General features: G+C 44.4%; 1 protein-coding gene across 1 annotated transcript in view; it reads right to left on the bottom strand.

Annotated features, from left to right (window-relative positions):
- BBS4 (Bardet-Biedl syndrome 4) overlaps nt 1-24744 on the bottom strand; it is a 40662-nt gene extending 15918 nt beyond the window's left edge. Inside the window, exons 1-6 of the mRNA XM_077918865.1 lie at nt 24587-24744; nt 16079-16130; nt 6527-6606; nt 4552-4615; nt 2924-3035; nt 1979-2051 (exon numbers count right to left, since the gene is read on the bottom strand). Of these exons, the coding sequence (XP_077774991.1) occupies nt 1979-2051; nt 2924-3035; nt 4552-4615; nt 6527-6606; nt 16079-16130; nt 24587-24610 (405 nt within the window). The 5' untranslated portion in view covers nt 24611-24744. The remainder of the gene's footprint in view (nt 1-1978; nt 2052-2923; nt 3036-4551; nt 4616-6526; nt 6607-16078; nt 16131-24586) is intronic.

Here is a 24744-nt window from a genome sequence, read left to right as displayed (position 1 = left end):
GTTTACCATGAACACGCTGATCTGAGCAGCTTCGCTCATCCCCACTAGTTCATGGGAAGAACAAACCACAATCCCTACCATGGCATTATATCTGAACTGGGAATTATGATGGGTTTTACTTCAAACAAAGCATGAATTTTTTGCTTTCTGACTGACTGACTGGGTGGAACAAAACTACTATGATCTCCAATTTGGATGATGATGAAGAAGAAGAAGAAGAAGAAGAAGAAGAAGAAGAAGAAGAAGAGGAGGAGGAGTTTGGATTTGATATCCCGCTTTATCACTACCCTAAGGAGTCTCAAAGCGGCTAACATTCTCCTTTCCCTTCCTCCCCCACAACAAACACTCTGTGAGGTGAGTGAGGCTGAGAGACTTCAGAGAAGTGTGACTAGCCCAAGGTCACTCAGCAGCTGCAGGTGGAGAAGCAGAGACATGAAACCAGTTCACCAGATTAAGAGACTACCGCTCTTAACCACTACACCACACTGGCTATAATGTTAAGCCAAGAAACATGGTTTGTTGCTGTGGTGTGTTAATGGGAAGCAGCAAAGTGGCCCAGATCTGCATGTTCATTGTTCACAGTAAACCATAAACTACGGTTTATCATGATGTGTGAACTGGGCCACTGTAACTTACTTGGTCTTCCAGAATCAGAAAGAAAAGTTCAACGGATCTGAGTTGTTAGCTTCAGCCATTATGACCAAAGATGCTACAGAAATACAATTAAACTGAAAACCCAGCAAAGATTTAGCCAGACACATCTGTTAATCTTTCTTTTAACAACTATCATTGGAATTCTGCATATAAACCTGATGGATGAGCTTATGCAAGCAGAAAATAAATACCGGGCCCAATATACATTTACATCATGTAATAAGGAAGATAAATTTAGTTATAAGGCTTGTCAGTGTGCCATTTCAACAACAGAGATGCTGTCAGGCTTCTGCAGAAGTCCAAGCCACCTTGAGCACAATTTGAGTACAAAGGCGTGATATGCAATTAACAAATAATTGAACACTAGATTCACCTGGGCAGAGTTCAATGTCTTTTGTGTGCCTGGCAAGGGCATTTTTTTTGTTTGGTCAAGCACTTTTCGAGTGTTTAGAGCCTCACATTTTAAGACCTCTGATTTAACATGTCTGGCACTGATATATTCTGGCTGCTTTATCCATGTTAATTGTATTTAGGCTTTTTGCTGCTTCTAAATCTTTGTTAGCTACTCTGAGAGCTCTTGGCTGAAGAGCAGGGTAAGAAATGTGACAAATAAATGAATGGATATGCCTTGGCAGTGATCATTTTGGTGTCTGTTGTGGTAATCCAGCTTGGTACACAATGTTTTGCCTATGCTGATGGCTCTTCTGCGGTGGACTCACCACCCAAGATGCGGCATTCGGTCCAAGAGCGAGTATCAAGCCATGTTTTGTTTTCCTGCTGAATATTAAAGCAGGGAGCCATCTGTGTGCACATCTGGCAGAGACACTAACCAGCGCTTCCTCTGTTTTGATGAACTATGTGGGAAGGTTGTATATTCCTTCCTGTATCATGGAATTTATGAAACAGGTTTATGTCTTCAATGCAACTAGACTCCCAATGGGACTAAGAGCTGATCCACACAGTCACTTTCCCCTATAAAGGAGCAGCCATAGCCGTCCTTGGTCATGTGACTGCACATGATCACAGTGGGAAACATATCCAACTGAGGAGTACACGCAATAGAGGCAGCAGCAATTCCTGCTGTTGCAGGAGCACCTTCTCCACTTGCCACAGGAATCATTAAGGCTGTGTCTGTGTAGACCCAGATTCATATTAACACCTCTCTTCATAAGCTGCATTCCGAGGAGAAGGCTGGTGCTGGAGCTGCTGTTCCTGCACAGAAGAAAGTGCTGCGCAAAACTGACCCATAGGTCAGCCATCGATCTGCAAGTCTCAAATTGAACTCCATTCTATTTACAAGTAGCAAAGAAAACCTTGGGCATACCCAGTCCTTCTCATTGTATTGGGCCGCATCGTTGTACACTTCAATGGCTGCTTTGTGCTTTCCCAAAAGAAACCTGCAAGAAAATGTCAGATCTTATTTTTCTTACCCTTTCCTCCCAAGGTATCACTGGACCATCAATTGTGTGTCAGTCAGAGGATCAAAGGGAGCTCTAGGGAAGCCTAGTGTGCTGTAGAGTCAAACAGAAGAATCCAATACTTGTCCACTATACTGGGGATTCATAGCACGTCACAAGGCCTGTTAAAAGGACTTTATTAGAAGGCTGGATATCCCCTATTTCTTGCTTTCCTAATGCATGGACAGATAATGTCATGTCACATGATATGGATCGTATCTGCCCACTTGGTGCTACCATCTGAGTTTCACAGCTGTTCTTTCTTTTTACAACTCTTTTTAATAACTTTTAAAATGTTATCCACCCTAAAGCTTGGGGGACTGGAGAGGTTTTTAAAAATAGTGACTCCTCTCTCTTTTAAGTGTGTGCTGTGCTAATAGTGCCGGATCAGATAGACATCATTTTTCCTCCGGTGGTGATGGCCACTAGGTTAGACAGCTTTAGCAGACAAATTTGTGGGGGTTAATTAATCGACAGCTAGTAGTAGGAATGGTGGCTGCATGGAAACTCAGAGTTCAAAGGCAGTATGTCACTGAATACCAGTTTCCGGGAGACAGATAATGGAGGCAGGCTGTTGCTTTCATGTCCTACAGGTGTCTAGTTGGCCACTGTTTGAAATAAGATGCTGAATTAGATGGTTTGAGTTGGTCTGGTCCAGCAGGGCTTTTGTTTTTAAGTGTGTGGGCAAGGGAGGGTGTATGATTAAGTAGTTCGCCTATGCAAATGTGAAGGCTAAGGGGAGTAAAACAGCCTTTGGTAACCCCACTCCCTTCATGCAACACCCAAAATCTAAAGAATAAAATGGTACCTACAGCGATCGCGCCACCTGCTTGAGGTTGTCTGCACTCCGGGGCGTAAGAATAGCACAAGTTTGGAAAAGCTCAAGTGATTCATGAATCTTCCCTTCCAAGCGAAATATCAAAGCTGAAAAACAACAGTGCACAGCATGTTAATCGGGAGTCCTTTCGAGGAAGTAAGCTGCACCCTGGGCAATGCTGAAATGTATAGAAGTGCAGGAGGAGAACCGACCCCCACCAGCTTCCCACCTGAAGCACACAGCAGGCTTTTGAAGAAGGTAGGTCACAGTGGAGCAGAGCTAGCAGCTGGTGGGTTCTGTATCTGGAAACCATGGTGCCATCTGCACCACTGTTCCTTTGTGGTAAGCGTAGCCCATGGGGTAGTTTAGCATTTCTCTGGCCCGCTTGTCCTAAAAGAGCCATAGGATCGCTTTTGTCTGTTATCACGGCACAAACTATACACACCAGCAGTGGCATAATGTGTGCAGCTGCAGCAGACAAAGGCACTTTTGCAGTGGCAGCAAGGACCACAGTCGATGAAGAGTTCAAAGCTCCAATCCCCAATTCAACTTTCTGCCATGGATTTTAGCATCTGACACAGCAACAAGGAAACTATAGAAGCTGTCACATCTTTATCCTATAATGGTAAGTTCTGCCTTATGTCCCACACACGGGCGGTAAAAATGTAAAAACAGCAAATGTTGCATTTCTACTAGCTCCAGTAGGTATGACCCCGTATAGCCTGGACAGAAGAACTGTACATAAGTTGCTCTAAGCTGCTCAGGGGGAGAAGAATGGCCTAAGGGTAAGATAATAATAAATTCATAATAAGAGTGCAATAAGTGTTGAATGTTTGTATTGCTGATTTATTGTAAATTTTTGTATTGTATGCCGTGTGCCATTTGGTAGAAAATGTAGCTAATGAACGACTAAAATAAATACCACCAGTTCTCAGAATCCTGCAGTAATCTTCAGCTAAATGTGTACTGAATATCAACTTTCTTAGTAGTTTGTAAGTACTTTAAATATTTTAGGGCACACTTTAGAGAGAGAGATGTACAACTGCCCTCTTTTTCAGACTTCTAGTAATCATGTCACAGTAAACTGTAGTTAGCAGTTTGCCATGAACGTGTCTCTCTGTGCTATTGTTCCCCTCCCTTTTTGCACCAGGAGGTAACAAAGCACGGTTCCTGGCCTAATATTACATCTGAACCAGAGGCCGTGGTTTGTTTTGTATGAAGTGAAAGGCTAAGTCAAGGATCATGGTTTGTCTCCTCCCAGTATAAGTAGATGAGCAAGGAAAAATGAAATAGGAGATATTTGCTTGTGCATGGTAAGCCACGCTGTGTGTTTTGAGCTGTGTTTATCAGATTTATCTCTCTTGCTGGTGTGGAAATAATATAATATCATTCTGGGCTACATTTCATGTTCCCTCCCATCACCTTAAGAGTGACAGATTAGGCAAATGTCCCATTTTTTATAGTTTTCTAATAATGAGGATTATGTGGACCCTTGTATTTTTGGAACTCACTGAGGGAGTCAGTGAAAGAATTTTATTTTCAGCCCTGAAGAGAGGTTAATCTTGGAAAATGTGTCAGACAAGGTAGAAGCATGTCAGTCATGGGAGGGTGCTTTTATCTTACCTTGAACATAGACTGCATATTCACATATCCCACGGGTCTCTTGGAGTTGCTCTTTTATAAGAATCTGAACCACAAAGTAAAGAAGTTATGTTCCAATAAAAAGATTTTCCTTTTTTGGATAAGGGGCAGAATGTTGTCAACTCTACCCTTTAATAAGCTAAGCCAGTATTTATTAATAAAAGGTACCTAAAAGATCAGGGGTGAGGAACCTGTGGCCAGCCAACCTTGTCAAGGGTCAAGGAAGATGAAATTTGTAGCCTAGCAGTATCTGGAGGGCCACAAATTCCCAGTCTCTGTGCTAGAGGGGGGAAATGCCTAGAATTTTCTCCTTTTTTCAGAGCAAGGAAATGCCTGTTGAAACCACTACCTCTCGCGCTGGTAATTTGTCCTTCCTGGAAAAGAGCCTCCTGAAGTCAAATTATCCAAGAGCAGGAGCTTTTTGATGGCTTTGACATTGGCAAGGCTTTCAATTTCATTTAATGGCACTATAAAAAACCCTTTTGCATTAAAAAATGTTAACATTAAGGCAACGACCTCTGAAGAGGTAACATTAGGACAAGTGAAACTCCTGCCACCCAAGTACTTGTGGAATAGATTGCTGTTATCCATCTATTGGAAAATTAAGTGCCTGCCTTGATGGTCCTTAGAAGTGCACACTCTCTTTTCACAGCACCAAGAGTAAATTATTTTTCAAAAATAGCCAGAGGTTCCCAAAGATTCCTGTATTCACTACAAAGAGAAAACTGCACCTCTAGGAGCCAGTGTGACATAATGGTTAAAGCAGGGCAGTCCAAATTTTCATACCAAGTGGGCCACAAGCAGTGGAGGGCAGGAGGGGCACAGATTTCTGAGAGCTCCCACAACAGGCTCCCTCATCGGGCTGAGCTCCTGCCGCCTTCCAGAGCCTCAGGAAGGCAAGCCGTGCCCAGACCAGGCCTCCTTCTCCTTGTGGCCAGCGAAGGGACGCCCATGGGTGCCCCACCCCTGGGCTGGCTGAGAGGCCGAGGTGCCCAGCAAAAAGAGGAGTTGCAGCAATAGGCCGCCACCACAACCACAACGGGGGGGGGGGGGCATGGCCAGCAGGCAACAGCGGGTCATGCAAGAGCAGCCCTGAACTCTCCCAGCACAGGTGCCAGCCAGTGTGCTTCCCACTGCCCTCCAGCCTGGCCAGGAGAGGGGCACCAAGCCATAAAGACAGTTGGCCACCAGCAGTGACAGCAACACCTCTGACAGCTCTGAACTCCAGAGTAAGCATGCATAGGATCACCAGCAGAGGCCCAATGACAGTGAGGAAGGACCAAGTGGGGAGATATAGGAGGCTGCGATTTATTCAAAAGGAGAAAGTGGCTAGCTGCATTCATGACTCTGACAAGTTTTGGTAAAGGGGTAGCAGTTCCTAAGGATGGAACATGTTAACGTGCTGCCATGCTCTCATTAGATTTTGAAGCAAGCAACCAGCCAACCAACAAAATGCAAAACAAAAATTCAGTTAATTCAGTTAACAGGAGGCTTTTGGGAACAGAAAGAATATTAACCCTTACTAGGATTGTTCCAGACCCGGGGTATGCAAACCCACTTCAAATCATGGTTTGGAAGCAATCTTGATTAGTGTGAACCATAGTTATCTCTGATTTGGGTTTAATAAGAAACTCTGGCTATAATAAACCAGAGAAGGGTGGAGGAACCTGTACAAGGAGCCCTTGGTATATTCCCTATCTTTAAATCTTGTTTTGGAAGTGTTCCAAGAAGAACCGAAGTCCTTCTCCAAAGCAAAAGCCTGGGTACTTCTCTGAAGTTATCCTTAAAAGGCACTGGTGGCAAAGCTATAGCCCTACAGATGCTGGTTTGCAATTCTGATAATATCTGGTCATTGGCTGGGGCTGATGGAAAACGGAGCTCAGCAACATCTAGAGATCCACAGGTTCCCCACCTCTGATTTAAAGTGCAAAAAAGTCAGGGTATATCATATTCCTACCTTACACGAATCATAGTCTTTGCGAATGTAGTACAAGTGGATCAGCCAATTCCTACTCTCCAGACTGCGCAGTTCTGGCACTGTGCAAAAAGGCAGCAAAACAAACATTTAGAGATCTAGTAGATGATGGCTTTTGAGACCCAGTTTTTGTACTTCACCCAGAGAGAAGCTGAACCTTGGACCAGACCTGCTATATGAGGTTCTTCGCTGTTCATGCTCCAATGAAGCAGAAAACAGCAGGAGGCAGCGACAAAGAAGTAAGCAGGGAAGGAAACATCATACTAAGCATTATTACTGTAGTGGAGCCATGAAAGGTGGGCACAAGAATAAAGGATGGCTGATCATTACCCATTCACTAAATATTTATATCCTATGTTTCCATCTCATTTCCTAGTGGTACAAGGCAGCTGACTCTCACCTTGTGTTAAAAATAAAGGCAAGACCAGCAAGCAAGATCACCCTTAAATAAGCCACGAAACAACACTAAAAAACCCCTGACAGGCCACTGGAAGAAAGACGTTTTCATTTGGTACTGGAAAAGAGCCTCGTGGATCTTCCAGGACAGGGATTTACGCAACCTGGATGCTGCCACAAAGCAGCAACTGCACCTCTGACAGTAGGTGACGGAGCAAGTTTTCTCTAGTTGCTCTGAGTGGATAAGCAAGATCATATGGAATTGTACTTTAAATATACAAATCTGAAGTCAGAGCTTTAGAGGCAATAACCCAATGGAACCCAGAACTTGTTCTACTTGTGAGTAGACCTGGGGCAACTGCTTGGCTATTGCAAGATAGACTTTGGGATAGAGCCAGTGTTGCAACTCTTATCCTCTTGTTGCATAGTTACTGCAGAGAAATCAGTGTTTAAGCTCTAAAGAAGGACCGAGTCACAATGCAATCAATGGCAAGAATGGACACTGCTTTTGCTGATACTATTTAAAGTTTTCAGAACAAGCCGCTGTTCACATCAAATGGGCACGAGTTGCAGTTCATCAAATTCATTTCTGCATCTGAAATTATGGCAACCCAAAGGTAACCATAGCAACCAATAGCAAAATCCAATGTCTGCAAGCCAGTATCACGATGGAGAAGCCTAGCAGGAAACAAAGACAAAAGACTGCCAGAGCAAGAGCGCCGAGTTGGTGGTGAAGTAGGGAGTGAGAATTTGAGAGAAAGCACCTCAGAAGGGAATAGGTAAAGGTAAAGGGATCCCTGACCGTTAGGACCAGTCATGGACGACTTTGCGGTTGAGGCGCTCATCTCACTTTACTGGCCGAGGGAGCCGACGTACAGCTTCTGGGTCATGTGGCCAGCATGACTAAGCCGCTTCTGGCGAACCAGAGCAGCACAAGGAAACACCATTTATCTTCCCGCTGGAGTGATACCTATTTATCTACTTGCACTTCATGCTTTCGAACTGCTAGGTTGGCAGGAGCAGGGACCAAGCAACGGGAGCTCACCCTGTCGCGGGGATTCGAACCGCCGACCTTCTGATCGGCAAGCCCTAGGCCAGTGTTTCCCAACCTTTTTTGGGCAAAGGCACACGGAGGTAGGCTGGTGTGCCGTGGGAGGGAGGCGGGCGACCCGGGCGGCGAGAGGCGGGGCGGCGGCGGCGAGCACACGCGGGGCGGCGAGCGAGCCCCCCCCCCACATCCCATCGCCACTCGCTCCAGTAGGCCGGCCGAAGCGAGCGGCGATGGGATGCGGGAGGGAGCCCGCCCGCCGCCCCGCGCGCGCCCGCCGCCCGAGTCGCCCGCCTCCCTCCCACGGAACACAAGGCAACGTTCCGCGGCACACTAATGTGCCGCGGAACATCGGTTGGGAAACACTGCCCTAGGCTCTGTGGTTTAACCCACAGCACCACCCATGTCCCCCATTCTAATAATAAGAGCAAAGCCCTCTTTAAGTTTGCCCAGCTCAGACTTAGGCTTGTATCCTGTCTCTAGCATGCCCTCTCTTCAAGGTAAAGAGACTTTGGTTTGGGGAGAGAGGAAGCTTCATGGAAGACTGAATCAAGTTTTCTTTTTAGTGTTCCAACCCAACTGAAAAACACACCTTTCATCAAAGGGTTTGATTGAATCACATAAACAGCTCACTTTATTTTTAAAGCAGATAGGAGAGGCAAGTGCCCTTCTTTTGGTGAAGCGCTACAGGCAGCCTATGACATAGCATACTTACAGCCAGCCAGATATGTGGGCAGACATTTTTAATAACTTCACCACAGGGAGGGGACACCAGTGGAAGCCATGTGCAGTTACTGTGACATAAGCTACCTGAAGGGGAGTCAGTGCCAAAGCATCATCTCTCTGGACCCAAACTTATTACCAGGCCCCCCTTCACTCATGGTCCCTCTCCAGTTTTGAAATCCTGGAAGATGGATAGGCGTCCTTTAGATTATTCAAGTTCCTTTTGCTTAAACTCACAGCATTTCTGGCTGTCTGATTTGGATTTATAGCCAGGCATGCCAGTGTGACATGTATGTTGTACATTCGTTATATGAGTGCACAGGCTTTTTAGACATTGTTCCCTATCCCTGAGATTCAGTGCCTGATCTTCTCTGCCCACTGGAAACTACGGCCTCACTCATTTGCTCACATCTGATCTAGGGCCTGTAAATCACATCAGCAGAGCTGGCTCCTGCTGTCCCGGAGAGCTCATTGTTCCTGGTTATGCTGGTGCTTGTCCTGTCCTCCTGTTGCCACACCCTGTTAGCTCTTCCTGCTTGTGCATGGAAAATACCTGCAGGAACTCCAGGACTTCTAATGATTGAGAGAGGATGTTGCACAGGCAGGCACACTTCTTTCCAGTTAAGAAATTACAAGTCCTACACTTTCCCATACAATAACACATTCTCTCTCTGAGGGTCCTAGCCAGCAGCTCATTGGTCAGAGTTTTGCTTTTTCTGTTCTAACACTGTTTCTGGTTGGCTCCAGTAAACCGAACAGCATCTGGGCACACTGTATGTAGTTCCTAGGAAATAAGTCTGTATAAACAGCCTCAAGAATGACAAAATAATTCCCCCTCCTATCATAATAGCCTTGCCGCTCTGCTGCCTCACATCCTGAACTTCAGTGACACATACTTGTTTCTGTCTTCCCCTCCCCCCCCCCCCCAATTCTTGGGCCGTGAGAAAATTCAAATTCACGCATGCATTAGATTATGCCAGGGATTGTTCTAAGCACAAAGTATTAACAGCTAGCAGGGAGTGCCTGGCACTGCCCAAGAATTAAAAGAAACCAAAACATACTATGGTTTTTAAACGCAGTGTAGTTTTTGAGTTTCGACCTTTCATGCCAAGAATAAGTGAGGTCATGCCAAAGTCATGCTTTGGTCCACCACTTTGATTCAAAATAATGTCTGGTGTCCAAACAATGGCAAAGACTGCCAGTCTGCCATCTCGGGAACCTTTGTGCCAAGTTTGGCAGCGATATCTCAGGAGGTGGCCAAACCTATACCAAAGAAGCAGGCAGGGTCATGCCAAAGTCACATTTTGGTCTGCCATCTTGATTCAAAATGGTGGCTGGTGTCCCAGCATCAAGGAGAACTGCTGCTCCCACCTTGGCCACCCTCATGCTGAATTTGGCAATGATATCTCAAGAAGCATTCAAACCTATAGAGAACAGATAGACAAGCAGACAAACCACTTTCCAAAACAAATAGTAGGTAACACTCAAAACCTCCAATTTTTAATAACAGTAATGTTTGCTTTCCCATTTCTGCTACCAGGGAAGGCAGTTCCAGATGTGGGGTTTGGTATTTGTGGGGCTTTATTTGTTTTGCCTCGTTTACTGCCAACCTGCGGGGAATAAATCTGTGACTGTTTCCATTTTTTGCAGCTTTAGAATTATCCAGGCCAGGGGATTTATAATTCCTCTTTAAAAGAAGCAAGGGAAACAGCGGTAACAAGGGCCTAAAGAAACAATGGCAACAGAAGAGCAAGGAGTAAGGATTCTGGCACAAAATGAAAGGCAGTACGCTAGCATGAATAAGTCTTACATCCAGTCGGCTGCCATCGCTTCCCTTTAGCAAGGATCAGAGAGGAGGATTAAAACGTATGCATGAGCCCTAGGAGACCTTCTAACATTTCTCTTTACAGGCCAGTGGTTTAAAATCCCTTAGCCACGAGGTGTAAGATGTCTTTTACAAGAGATTCTGTTTTCACCTAGGATTCCAGAGATGTGATCACACCCGCAACAGGAGAAGTGAAGGGTTTGCTTAAAGATGTTAAACAAAAGAATAGTGGCCGGCATCTACAAATATCCATGATCCCAAAGGCTGAGAATAATCACAGATGAAGCATGACAAACTCATCTAACCACAAAGGTGTCTTACTACACTGCGCACACAGACTCAAAAGCACATGCAGGTGATAAGCCCATCTCCTGGCACACACACACAACAGAAAGCTTTGAAATCTCTCTACTCCCCAAGACACAGCTGTTGTCTCATTGCTTAGTGCTTCTTTTCCCTTTGCTCACTTTTGCAAACAGCCACTGGAACCAACTTTAAATCAAACAATAAACCTGTATGGCTCACAGTTATTTACAGTCAACTGGGTTTAATAAAACCCATCATATACAATTCTGATGCTTGCAACAAAGCTATAATTCATCTCACTATTCTATATTAATAGTCCCCATACACACAAAAGGAAAAAATTGGATTGAAATTGAAAAAATAAGAACAGCGGTTTAAATATAGAACAGCCATTCCTGGCTCCAGATCTCCCCCTAGTGGAAAATGGACTATTTGACAAGTTTTTTCCTCCCTTGTTTCTAAATTCTTTAAACTAACCAAGAGGAAAAATGGGAAGCAAGATGCTATTATAATTAGCATGCCTAAAAACGTGTTTGTCTGATGGCTGATCACAACAGTGCAGGTTAACTGAGACTGAGCAAGTCACAAGTCCTCACTGATGCCCCGTCTTGGCACGCTAGTCTGTAAGAATGATGAGGGTATTTGCTGGCAATATCAGGAAGCTTTTTTATAGTTCTGCATTGTGGAGGCTGAGCTACACACCAGTGTACAGAGTTAGAGGTATCCTGTTTCCTTCAGAGACCCAGAAAAAAAAGGAGGCCAAACAGGCAGTTTGTCTCATAGTGGCTTGTGAAAACCATGGAACAACAGCAACCACCACCTTGATCTAGGAGACTGGGGCCAAGTGCTGGTCTTACTGGGTTTTCTGCTCCCTCCTCTATTTCTATGGGGAGATTGGGAGGGGGGCATCCTTCCATGCAGACAGAAGATTATCAGCACTGCAAGGACTCCAACTAACATACTGAATGTGTAAGGAGAAAGGGGGGGGGGGAGAGAGAGACCAGAGTTGATATGGAGTTGAGGAGGCCAAGCCCTAAACAGTGAACTTCTAATCCAGGCATCCCCAAACTCAGCCCTCTAGATGCTTTCGGACTACAACTCCCATCATCCCTAGCTAACAGGACCAGTGGTCAGGGATGATGGGAGCTGTAGTCCCAAAACATCTGGAGGGCCGAGTTTGGGGAATGCCTGTATCCGTCTACTATTCTTTAACATTCATAAGCTGTTTCTTTTCAGTACTGTTGGAATCTTTTTAAACTTTTTTTTTTTAATTTAATATTGAACCAGCATGCCCCATCACTTCAAAAATATTTCCAGGTTCCCTGATAGCAGGGACAGGCCCTGTTTTCTGGTATTTGTCTCTGGCAAACCAGTATCCCTGTTATATCTTTGGGGAATGCTGTGTTAAAAAACAACTATAAGAGCCAGTTGCCAGTTGTCAGGATTCAGTTCACTTGCCAGGGTTGCAAAAAGTTATGTGTCTGTGTGGATAAGGTACGGATCCAGCGTGCATAAACGCATGAGGGTGCCCAGTTCACATACACCACAGCTGCCAAAGTATATTTCCAATGGCTGATAACTGACCATAGGGCAAGCGTGCTTTTCGAGGCTCTCTTTAATCAAAGAACAGTCACGCTCCAGCCTTCTGAATCCATGGGAGGCTATTTCGGACTAAATTGACAAAACATTCAACAGGTAGAATACAGTGGTACCTCGCAAGACAAATGCCTCGCAAGACAAAAAACTTGCTAGACGAAAGGGTTTTTTGTTTTTTGAGGTGCTTCGCACGACGATTTTCCCTATGGGCTTGCTTCGCGAGACAGAAACATCTTGCAAGTTTGTTTCCATTTTCTTAACACCGTTAATACAGTTGCGACTTGACTTCGAGGAGCAACTCATAGAACGCGGTGTGGTAGCCTTTTTTGAGGTTTTTAAAGACTTTGGTGATTTTTGAAGCTTTTCCAAAACTTTCCCAACACCGTGCTTCGCAAGACGAAAAAAATCGCAAGACGACAAAACTCGCGGAACGAATTAATTTCGTCTTGCGAGGCACCACTGTAGAATCATTGGCCATGTATAATTGCTTTAAAGCTCTAAATGGCCTCAGTCCAATATACCTGAAGAAGCGTCTCCACCCTCACTTAATAGTCGCACACACACCCTTTTTAAAAGGAAAAATCAGCACAAAAAATGTGACCATTACGTGGTGAAATGCGGTATTAATACTGCTGTATGGTGCCCAAATTATTTTATGTGACTGTGATATACACACATATATATTTCAGGTTATAGAAAGATGTTGGCTGTGGGAGCCACTGCTAAAAGCAAAACTAGAAATGTATACAAACAAAGTATTCCTCATGAAAAACATCTATCTGTTTCGTGCTCATCCAGCGATAAATTCAATCTTTTCTTGGCCTTAGTCCATTTCCCACTATTTTGTGTCTATTTCACCACAAGAAAACCCAAATGACTTAATTCCATTTAGTGTCCTGCTCTCCACAATAAAATGCCTGTTATGAATCTGGCCCAAAACCTGGACTGAGCACCAGAACAAATAATTCAGGAGATGTTTCTTCTATAAACTTAATGAACAGGGCTTAATGCAAAGAGCATTTCCTTACAAAGAAAGAAAATAAATTGGAGTCCTGCTCCACACGACCAGCCGTATACAAAGAGAGAAATGCCTTCCCCAGTATGAGACTATCACTAACTACAAGATGATTTGATTGGAATGCTCAGGGAGAGCAAACGGGTATGACTGGAGCTAGACATTTTTAATTCAAAACCAGGAAAGCATTTTAGAAAATATCCAATTCATTTACAATGAAGTAGTAAGATTAATATCTTGACACAGCATGATTATTATTAACCCCATGCTGCTTCAAGAAGCAGAGCTCCTTTTATTCAAACACTGTTTGATTCTGGGTGGGGAGAAACTATTTCGAGTGTATTCTAGATTTTGAGGCACAAACAAAGGAAACTGGTTTTTCAGAGAAGGTCTACCCAGGAGGTAAAGTAAGTGTGTGGGGGTGCAGAGATGAAGGTTTCCCCTGTGAATGTGTTAGTCCCTGAATATTGCCTGGCATGCAGCAAAGCTCTGAAGGGTTTACTTCCTTCAAGGACTTTCACTCGGAAAGGACTTCAAGGTTCAAGATAATTTGTACAACATAAAATTATCTAATCATTTGTCAAGTGTTTTCTAGCTACACCATTAAGAGTATGTATTGTTGAAGAATCCTGTTGGAAATTAAATGGGAGCAGAAATTGCCCTAATCTGAATGTTCGTCTGCGATCCAGAATATGGGCAGTATTTGTTGTCAAGCCTTTTAGTCCACAAATGGGGACATAAATAATTATACATTTTTCTGCATTGTTTTTGATCTTTCCCTTCCACTGAAATCAATTGCATATTTACGCAGATAGTGAGATGAATAACGTAGGTTTCACCAGAAGCCAAACTGTAGTGGATGGGATGGAACTTGCTATCTCCTTCTCATGACAAGCCTTATTCTCTCCATTCCGTTACCTTTTCCTCTTCTGCTTTTGGTGCCTTTGGTTATTATGTTTTTAATGGAAAGTAGTGTTTCACTGTTGTGTTCATCTACCATAGACACATTGCTGATTTCTTGGAAGGATGTCCAGGATGGCTCCCACACCAGAGCCCCTTAGCGCTATTGAGATATTACTTTTTCACATTTAGCTGGAAATGGAATTGAAACAGAGGCGCCAAACTTGAGCATGAGCTTTTCAACCTAGCTATGTCCTTTTCCAGAAGTGCCATATGGAATTTAATATACAGTAGTGCTATATTACCCAGCAGTGCCCTACCCCAAGGCATAGATCATTCTGTAATGTTTAGTCACAAAGGTCCTTTGCAACATTAATTAAAAGTTTCCTGTTTGCAGTTCTTCCTGTTTTATGCTTCTTATTGATTTCAGCTGTAATGATGAATTGCCTTTTGAATAGTCTCACTCTCAGTCCCAGTTTCTGTTCCTGCTGGCTAGTACATTTTTGTGACTTTATTTTGAAGGCTGCTGAACCGTATCAGTCACACCATTTTCTGTTTCTGCAGCTATGCTGTACAGTTCTGCAAAAGCAGGGTCAGCCTTTCCACCCCATCTGGTTTAAATTATTTAAAAGTGAGGAAGTTTATTCTTAACTCTGACTTGCCTTTGCCTTTACCTCAGAGGAAATTCCAGAAAGAGGGCTTAGCTTTGCTCCTCTTTGCCTGCTTAGGAATGAGAGTGAATAGTACACAAGTGAAATGCTATGCTTCAGAATAATGCTAAGGAAAAGGATGCAAGGAGTTCAGTGGATGGGGGGGTCAAGATGCACTCAAAAGTGGACTAGTAATATAAAGCTGATCCCAAGGACAAACATTAGGTACAAAATGCAGGATTCATATTCACGAGATAACTAGTTGGATAGGACATTGCTTAGAAAAACAGACATTACAGTGAGTAACAAAAGAATTCTCCACTCCTCTACCCAGCTGATATGCTAGGTACCATGCAGAACACCACTGGCACATATCTGTAGTAATCCTCAGAGAGCCAACACATACAGAACCTGGACACATAGTAGTTACTTGAAAAATGTGGTTATGTGTCAGTTTCCTGTTATTTGTACTTATTGGTGCCCCACTGAGGAACAAATGGATGGGGGGAAGTGATGCAGGGGTGAGAATGTTCATCTCCTCCCCACCCAGTTTTGCCTGCTTTAAGCCCCCTCCCCCTGCTATAATAATATGGCCCCAGTGCAAGTGGCTGGGGAAACCCAGCCAGATGGGTGGGGTATAAATAAATTATTATTATTATTATTATTATTATTATTATTATTATTATTAATGAGAAAGCAGACTGATTATGACACAAATCCGATCCTAGCATGATAGTTTGGCCCACAGGTATCCATTGGGCCTAAACTATTTGTCACTGCTAAGTGGTACCAATATCAAATGAAAGACTGATAGATCATTTTCAAGGTCACAATGATATATGGAAATGTCTCTCCACACCAACCTGTAAATCACAGGGGTGTGTGTGTCTGTGTCTGTGTGTGTGTGTCTGTCTGTCTGTGTGTGTGTGTGTGTGTGTGTGTGTGTGTGTGTGTGTGTGTGTGTAGAATGGATCTGATTCACTAGGTTGGGTCAAAGCAATTCAGTAACTGCAAAAGGACAGCTCCGTTATTTCACAAAGCGTTTTACTCATGAAATAGATAAGCTAGAACAAACCTCTTGCTGAGCGAGCTCTTGGAGGTTCTTTGGATGCTGGGAAGGATGCAGGCTGAAATAATACAAAAAAAGGCATTAAAACTGTGTCAAAATGAATAACACAGGACTATCCAGAGATGACGCTAATAATTGTGGACTATGACAGGGATGGCTCTCCAGATCTTGTTGGATTCCAACTTCCATCAGCCCCAGTCCTTGTGGCCACTAGTACAGGTAAAATACATATACATTAATAAAGGAAATAGCACATTATCAAAGATCTTGCTCATATGGAGGTGATAAACTTGCAACATACAACTTCAGAATATACACATCACAACAAAAAAGCAAACCCTGACACGGTTTCTACATGCAGGGGGTTTTATTTTTATTTTGCATTGGAGGAACTTTCAGTCAAGTGAGCCCCCACTGCTCACAGCCTAGATACAGATTCACCACCACAGTGAGAACAAGGCCTAAATCTATAAAGCATTACTTCTACATTTATTAGAACTGAGAAGCAAAATCTCCTCTCTAGAAAAGCCTAATTGCCAGGCTGACTGAAAAATTCAACCATGTGATCAATAAAACAGTTTTCTAGGGACAGAAGCAGAGAGTCAAGCAAAGGGAAGGTTTCTTTGGGCTGCAGAAGTTAATGGGGAACTTTATTTAATAGAAGCTTTCAAATCTGTTTTTTTAAAGCCTGTAATATCATATCATAGTATCTTTTTTAAGAAGCATTTACTTAATGTAACTTTTCAAGAAGCTCATGCTTTGAAGAAATTTCTGCAGGGGTTGAACATCTTGTATATCAGGGTATGCCTTGTTTATGCTAGGTGTGTAGTAAAAGCTACAAAAATAATTTAGCCACAAGGGATGGAATGGCCAGAAATGGCCCCACTTTATCTTTTGCCACAGAAAATTAAGAGAAAACGCCAAATGTTTGAGACACAGCTATCCCTTCTTCCCCCCCCCCCCCCGATTTCCTTCCAAATCCTGTAACTTTCAATGGGAAAATACTGGGAGAGGGATAAAAAAAAATAAGCCCCCAGGGACAGGGTCTGGTTGTTAACCAGAAGGTTGGTGGTTCAAGCCCACCCAGGGATGGCTGTGGGCAAGATTCCTGCACTGCAAAGGGTTGGACTAGATGACCCTCAAGGTCCCTTCCAACTTTACAATACTATGATTTTGCACCAGTCTTCCTGTAACACTCCACTTCTCATTTTCCCAATTTTATTTACAGTATCCTGCTTTTGGTACAATATTATTTAGTTCCAAGAATAACCTAAATGGAAAGGAGCATGGGAGTGTTCTGGTGGGTCCATCCACTCCAACATCCTATTTCCTACAGTGGCCACACAGATGCTTCTGAAGAGCTTATCTGTCTGTCTATCTATCTATCTATCTATCTATCTATCTATCTATCTATCTATCATCTATCTTTCATTCATTCACTTACTTACTTACTTACTTACAAAATCAATACAAACCAAAATGACCCTGCCCTCTGGCTTACAATCTAAAAAGACACAACACACAAAAAGAAAATATGATTGGGAGGGAGTAAGAAATGAGGAAACACAAGTACTTAGTTCCAGGGCTAGCTCAAGACATTTTGGCAGCTGAGGCAAAAAACAAAATGATGCCCCCCTCTCTGCCAGGGAATAAGGAGTGAGCGCAGATCTATATCAGGAACAAGGGGGTGTAAATAAATATATGCAATGGGATTAGCTGAATCTTTCTGCCCACGGTGGCCCCCTCACTTTGCTAGGTGGGCCAGTCCTGACTAGTTCTAAGATGAAGGTTGAGCAGCTGAGATGGAAACAGAAGAGCCAAACATTGCTGGTCTCTCAACTGCACCACCAATGGGGAGGGGGACTGCTTCCCTTTTCTTCCACTTCTGAGTCTGATGGAATGACTGCTGCCATGTTCGCACTTGGTGGAGAGAGAAGTCTTGCTTCTCAGCAGAGCTGACAAACAAAACAGCCACCCTCCTCACTCCAGCCTCCAATTTCCCCTAGCATCTAGTATTCTAAAATGTATACTGATGCTGAACATAAAGGTTCCATTTACCATAACAGTTAATAGCAGGTGAATTTGTCTAGTCCCCTTTTAAGCTATCTAAGCTGGCGCCCCCTCACCCCCATCTAATCTTGAAGCAGCAAGTTCCATACATTTATTATGCTCTGTATGCAATACTAACCCCCTTATGACTGTTCTGAATTTTCACAGGTTGATCCCCGAAAAAAGGGGGGCATTCTCTCATTAAGCACATTTACTTTTCTCAATCTCTGACATGTCACCACTTTTTAAAAAAAACTTTCTATAAAGCCCCAAATGGTTCAGTTTTTTCTTAAAGACCTAACAGATGCAGCTTATGCTCTGTTATCAACAAAGGAGACAGAAAGCCACCACAAAGCTGCTGACTGCATTATATCTATTATTAGTAACAGAATTGGATTACCGGTAATTCCACTTACTTACACCTGCCATCCTGCTGCTGCTATTGATAATAATAATAATAATAATAATAATAATAATAATAATAATAATAATTTTTATTTATACCCCACCCTCCCCAGCCAAGGCCGGGCTCAGAGCGGCTAACAAGCAATAATAAAAACAAGTTAAATGATTACAACTTAAAAACAAAATTAAAAATGCAACATTAAAATATTGAAACATTAAAATATTAAAATGTAGCCTCATCGCAGGAGGAGAAGGAAAAGAAAAAAGAAAGAGAGGGAGGGAATCAAATTGGCTCCAAGCCAAAGGCCAGGCGGAACAACTCTGTCTTACAGGCCCTGCGGAAAGAAATCAGATCCTGCAGGGCCCTGGTCTCATGAGGCAGAGCGTTCCACCAGGCTGGGGCCAGTGTTGAAAAGGCCCTGGCTCTGGTTGAAGCCAATCTAATTTCCTTAGGGCCCGGGACCACTAGGGTGTTGCTATTTATGGACCTTGAGGCTCTCCGTGGGGCATACCGGGAGAGGCGGTCCCGTAGGTATGAGGGTCCTAGGCCGTGAAGGGCTTTAAAGGTCAAAAGCAGCACCTTAAATCTGATCCTGTACTCCACCGGGAGCCAGTGCAGCTTGAAAAGCACTGGGTGAATATGCTCCCATGACAGAGACCCCGTGAGGAGCCTCGCTGCAGCATTCTGCACCCGCTGGAGTTTCTGGGACAGCTTCAAGGGCAGCCCCGCGTAGAGCGAATTACAGTAGTCAAGCCTGGAGATGATCACTGTGGCCAGGTCGGGGCGGGAAAGGTAAGGGAGCAACTACTTGATGCAGCGAAGGTGGAAAAATGTCGCCTTGGCTGTTGCTGTAACTTGCGCCTCCATGGAAAGGGAGGCGTCAAGGATTACACCCAAACTCTTAACGGAAGGCAATGGCACTAATTGGGCCCCCACAAGAGAAGGGAGTTGGTCCCTCATCCCCATGCCATCCCGACCTAGCCATAGGACCTCTGTCTTCGAAGGATTTAGTTTCAATCGGCTCCCACGAAACCATCCAGCCACAGCTTCCAAGCATCTCGTCAGTGCGTTCGGGGCTGAGTCGGTGTGGCCATCCATCAGCAGATAGAGCTGAGTGTCATCAGCATATTGGTGACAACCCAGCCCAAAGCTCCGGATAATCTGGGCAAGGGGGCGCATAAAGATGTTAAAAAGCATTGGGGAAAGGATTGCGCCCTGCGGCACTCCACACACCAAGGAGTGGCGCGACGACATTTCCCTCCCTAGTGCCACCCTCTGTCCCCGACCAGAGATAAAAGAGCACAGCCAGTTACGGGCTATGCCCTGTATCCCCACGTCTGCGAGGCGGTGGTCCAGAAGATCATGATCGACCATGTCAAAGGCTGCTGACAAATCTAAAAGGATCACCAGTCCTCACCCGCCTCGATCCAGCTGTCTACGGAGATAGTCTGTTAGGGCAACCAGAGCCGTCTTGGTCCCAAAACCAGGACGGAAACCGGACTGAAATGGATCTAAAGCCGATGTTTCCTCCAGAAACCTACCAAGCTGTTCAGCAACCGCTCTCTCAATTACCTTACCCAGATATGGAAGATTTGAAACTGGGCGGTAATTGGATAGGTCTAAGGGATCTAATGAAGTTTTCTTTAAGAGTGGACATACCACTGCTTCCTTCAGTTCCCCTGGGAATGTCCCCGTGTCAAGGGACAATTTGATAATTTCAACCAGGGGGGTCCGCGCAACATCTGGACACTCCCTAATCAGCCAAGACGGGCACGGATCAAGGAGGCAGGTGGTGGGCCTACCAACTTGGAGGAATCTATTCACATCAGCAGGGAGTATTCGATCGAAATGGTCCAACACTGGACCTGAAGTCAGTCGAGGGGCCTCCAGTTCAGTCACTGTATCTAAATTGGCAGGGAGGTCACGGCGGAGCAACAGGACTTTCTCCGCAAAAAAGCTCGCGAATGCCTCACAGTTGTGGGTCGAATTTGTGCTAAAATTTGGTTGTCCTCCTAAGGACGTTATTAATCTAATTATTCTAAAAAGTTGTGCCGGGCGAGAGCTAGCGGATGCAATGGAAGCTGCAAAGTAAGATTTCTTAGCAGCTTTCATAGCCATCTCATAGGCTTTCATAAGCGTCCTATAAGATGTTCTTGAGGCTCCATCACGAGTCCGTCGCCATACTCGCTCTAGCCGTCTGAGATCCCACTTCATTTTCCGGAGCTCCTCAGTAAACCAAGGGGCCCAGTTTCGACGGATTATATTATATGGATTATATATTATATAATTATATGGATTCTGACAGTGTGCAGAACTTTTAAAGTTGTAACAGAGTTGCTGCCTGTCTTGAGTGCTGAAATTTTGGCCTGAAGCTGGACTTGCACACAGAAAAAAACTGGATTATTTTTTATTTTTTTTAATCTATTGTCAAGAGCAGTGGTCATGCATGTTTGTGAGTATATATGTGACTCTCGTCACAACATGGTGATCCACTCCCTGCTTTGACAATTGTATCTGCTGCCTAGATTGGGTTTACTTTACACTAAAACCAGAAGAGGGGTAGCAGAAGAAGCTAACTATGGACTTATTTACATTTAGCTTTAAAACTAATCAGTTCCAGTTCCAGTAGGTGTATGTGGCATTAGTACATGGTTACACCACAACTGGCATTTCTACTGCTATGCCTCTGCCAACTGAGGTTGGGGGAATTGAGTCATAGGAAAATGCAACTTCCTAGAAATTGAACCGTTGCTCATTTAGTACAAATGATCCATACATTTTCCTTCAGGGAAACAACTATACATTTGCTGTGCCATAAGCTACCCTTGGTTTGCACTTCCCCGAAAAACTACAAAAAGAACAAGCTGTAGCCTGAGAACCTAGTCTCATGATTTTGGAGAACGAAGCTGGGGGTGGGGAACACTGTCAGAACAATTAGGTTCATAGGCTGGAATTTCTACTAGATCTATCTGTTCTTTTATTTGGACATCCAAGCGGCTGCAGCAGCACAAACCATCTTACACTTGGTAAGGTTGATGCATGGCCCCTCCTAGACAAAGAAAAGCAGCCACAATTTTTTAATGTTGTGATAATGTCCCAGCTGCATTAAAGTTTTATGTTGGGCTGCCTACATACAGTTTGGAAAAAATACAGTTGGTAACCTAGCACAGGGGTCAGCAAACTTACCGCGCCTTGGGCCCGTGTCTCCAGTGCCAATCGAATGGCGGGCCAGAGAGCAGGGGAGCGTGTGCCCATAAGCGTGCACACACGCTATTTCCGGCGCACTTCCCGGTTGGAGGAGCACCGGAAATAATTTGTGCACATGTGCACGGGCCTCCTCTGACCCAGATGTGCACCGGAAATAACGCTTGCACATGTGCAAATAATGCTTGTGCATGTGCACAAGCTATTTCCGGTCCTCCTCCGAGCCGGAAGTGGGCAGCGCCGGTAAGGGCGGTGGCAGCGGGCGGCAGGGGTCTCTACGGGTTGGATAAAGAGTCCTTTGGGCCTTATCTGGCCCATGGGCCTTAGTTTTGGGACCCCTGACCTAGCAGCTGTATTTTGTACTAACTGAGACAGGTGTATGTTGCTAGTCTTAAAACAGTTTCACAGAGTAAACATCTGAGTTCTGTTCAAGATGCTAGCTGAACCTTTAAAACCATACATTGGTTAAGGCCAGGATACATTAAGGACCACCACCTGGACACATACATCTGCCTGATTTTGGGGATCTTCTTTGGACACCCTCCTTTGGGTCCCTCTGCTAGAGACCTGAGGCAAGTCGTGATCCACAAGAGGGTCATTTGAGCTGTGGCCCTCAGACCCCTGAAACGCTCTGTCCAGGAAGCCTCAGCTGGTGCCAATAATGATGTCTTTTTCGTGTCCAATGAAGAAAGATATTATTGTTTCTCCATGCTTTTTAAGCTTTAATCTAGCCATCTGCTTTTAATTCCTCTGCTAATGTTTTATGACATTTTACATTGTTATTATGTACTTAAGTGTATTTTCTTAGCCACCCTGTGGTTTTTACCTGAAGAGTAGCACACAAATTCATTCAATAAATTAATGTTGTAAGCTTTCAGGCAAACTGCTGAGACACAGAGTACAGCTATGAAGACAAAGGAGGTTATTCATCATGATCCATGTGCGTCTGGCCAGGAGGAAAGCTTTATGTCACATTATTTTATTCTTAGAATTGCTGCTTTTAAACACTACTGCCTGCAACAGTTAATGGAAAAACAAAAGTATTTACTTTAAATTAATAGCGACCTGGGGCAATGATGTAGCAGTGCTGGATAATGAAGGTACTTTGGTAAGAAAAATCCAATGTACAAAATAATTCTGCAACCAAGACATCAAAACTTTCTCAATGTACTACCAAATATAGTCAAATAGAGCAAGACAACCTTGCAGATCAAAATCTTCTGTCAAACGTGAAATGCTGAGCTGAAACCACCATTAAAAGAGCATCTAAAATTCCTGGAATGTACCATAAAGAATCTTGGTTCTAACTATATTCTCCAGCTGTGACCACCAAAAAATTAACACCAGTGAATCATGTCCTTTGAAGTGATGTACTGGAGGTTATTTTAACAAATCTAATGTTAGAGCACATTGCCATAAAAAGATACCTTTAAAATCATCATTCTGTATTGTTTTTAGGGGTACAGTGGTACCTCGGGTTAAGAACTTAATTCGTTCCGGAGGTCCGTTCTTAACCTGAAACTGTTCTTAACCTGAGGTACCACTTTAGCTAATGGGGCCTCACACTGCCACTGCTCAATTTCTGTTCTCATCAAGCAAAGTTCTTAACCCGAGGTACTATTTCTGCGTTAGCGGAGTCTGTAACCTGAAGCGTCTGTAACCTGAGGTACCACTGTATTTTATTTCTTTTATAAATCTTCTTGTACCCTAGGATTTTGTTATGAGGTGCATACTACACACACTTTAATAAATAAATTGCAGCTACTGCTGAGATTCCTAACTCCCTCAATTATTCTCTACAAGGGGAAGGTAGCCTGGTGCATTCCAGATGTTCTGGACTACAACTCCCATAACCCCTGGCCATTGGCCATGTGGGCTGAAGCTGATGGGAACTGTATGTGATGAAAACCGGGACTGATGTAAGGATTAGAACATTTAGCCTAAGCACGGGAGACGTGGTTGTTCAAATCCCTGCAAAGCTTAGAGGATTACCTTGGGCCACTCACTCTCTTTTTCCTCTTTCCCCCACCACTGACAATATGGAGAGGATGCCGAGTTCAAAGGGCTATTGTAAAGATATATTAGAACCAGGCCAGATAATAAATAATAATTGAAGGTTTTATTTTATTTGTTTTTTATCTTCTATTTTGGAAACGTACATCCATTTTTTTCCTTTTAATTTTTTGGGGGTCCCCAAGACCGGGGGCCCTAAGCTATGGCTTGTTGAGCTTATACGTAAATAATAATTGAAGGTTTTATTTTGTTTTTTTATCTTCTATTTTGGAAACGTGCATCCATATTTTTTTTCCTTTTAATTTTTTGGTGGTCCCCAAGACCGGAGGATCCTAAGCTATGGCTTGTTGAGCTTATACGTAAATCCGGCACCGATTCTTGACGCTCGGAGCAAATCGCGAAAGCTTGCAGCCTTGCCCTTATTATCCCTGCGCCAAAGCGCCACCGGCAGTGCTATATAAATAAGGATTATAACATCCTAGAGCCGGAAGGGAACCCCCCAAGGGTCATCTAGTCCAACCCCGCGCCAGGCAGGAATGCCACGTTGTGAAGGAATCTGGGGGTGCGAAGGCCGGGTAGGCAAGCAAGCAGGGAGCCCCCTCGGAGGACGGTGCAGAAGACCCCCCCCCCCTCACCAACCCCAATATCTACACGTGACGGGGAGGAAGAGGAGCAGCGGCGCCTGCCCAGCCTGCCTGTTTCCAAGCCAGGCTTTCTGGTAGCAACCAGGCCGCGCGGGCTCTGAGGGAAGGACCCCGACCGCTTCCCAAGGGGAACGTGATGGAAACGGGGAGTGGAGGCAAAGGTGGCAAGAGACGAGAATACAGGACCCCCTCGCTCACCGGTCGCACGGCCACCTCCGCCATGGCGCCTCACTTTCTCAACCAGGCCCGGCAAGCCGCTTGTTGCTATGGTTACCAGACCACGCGGAAGGTTCCCCCGCGCCGCGCGAGGAACCCGGATGCTGTTGCCGCGGTAACCATGGCTCTCCTCGGTCCCG

Source organism: Podarcis muralis, chromosome 14, assembly GCF_964188315.1.
Source record: "Podarcis muralis chromosome 14, rPodMur119.hap1.1, whole genome shotgun sequence".
Lineage (NCBI taxonomy): Eukaryota > Metazoa > Chordata > Lepidosauria > Squamata > Lacertidae > Podarcis > Podarcis muralis.
The sequence above is the reverse complement of the archived record's forward strand: the minus strand, read 5'-3'. Positions and strand labels throughout refer to the sequence as shown.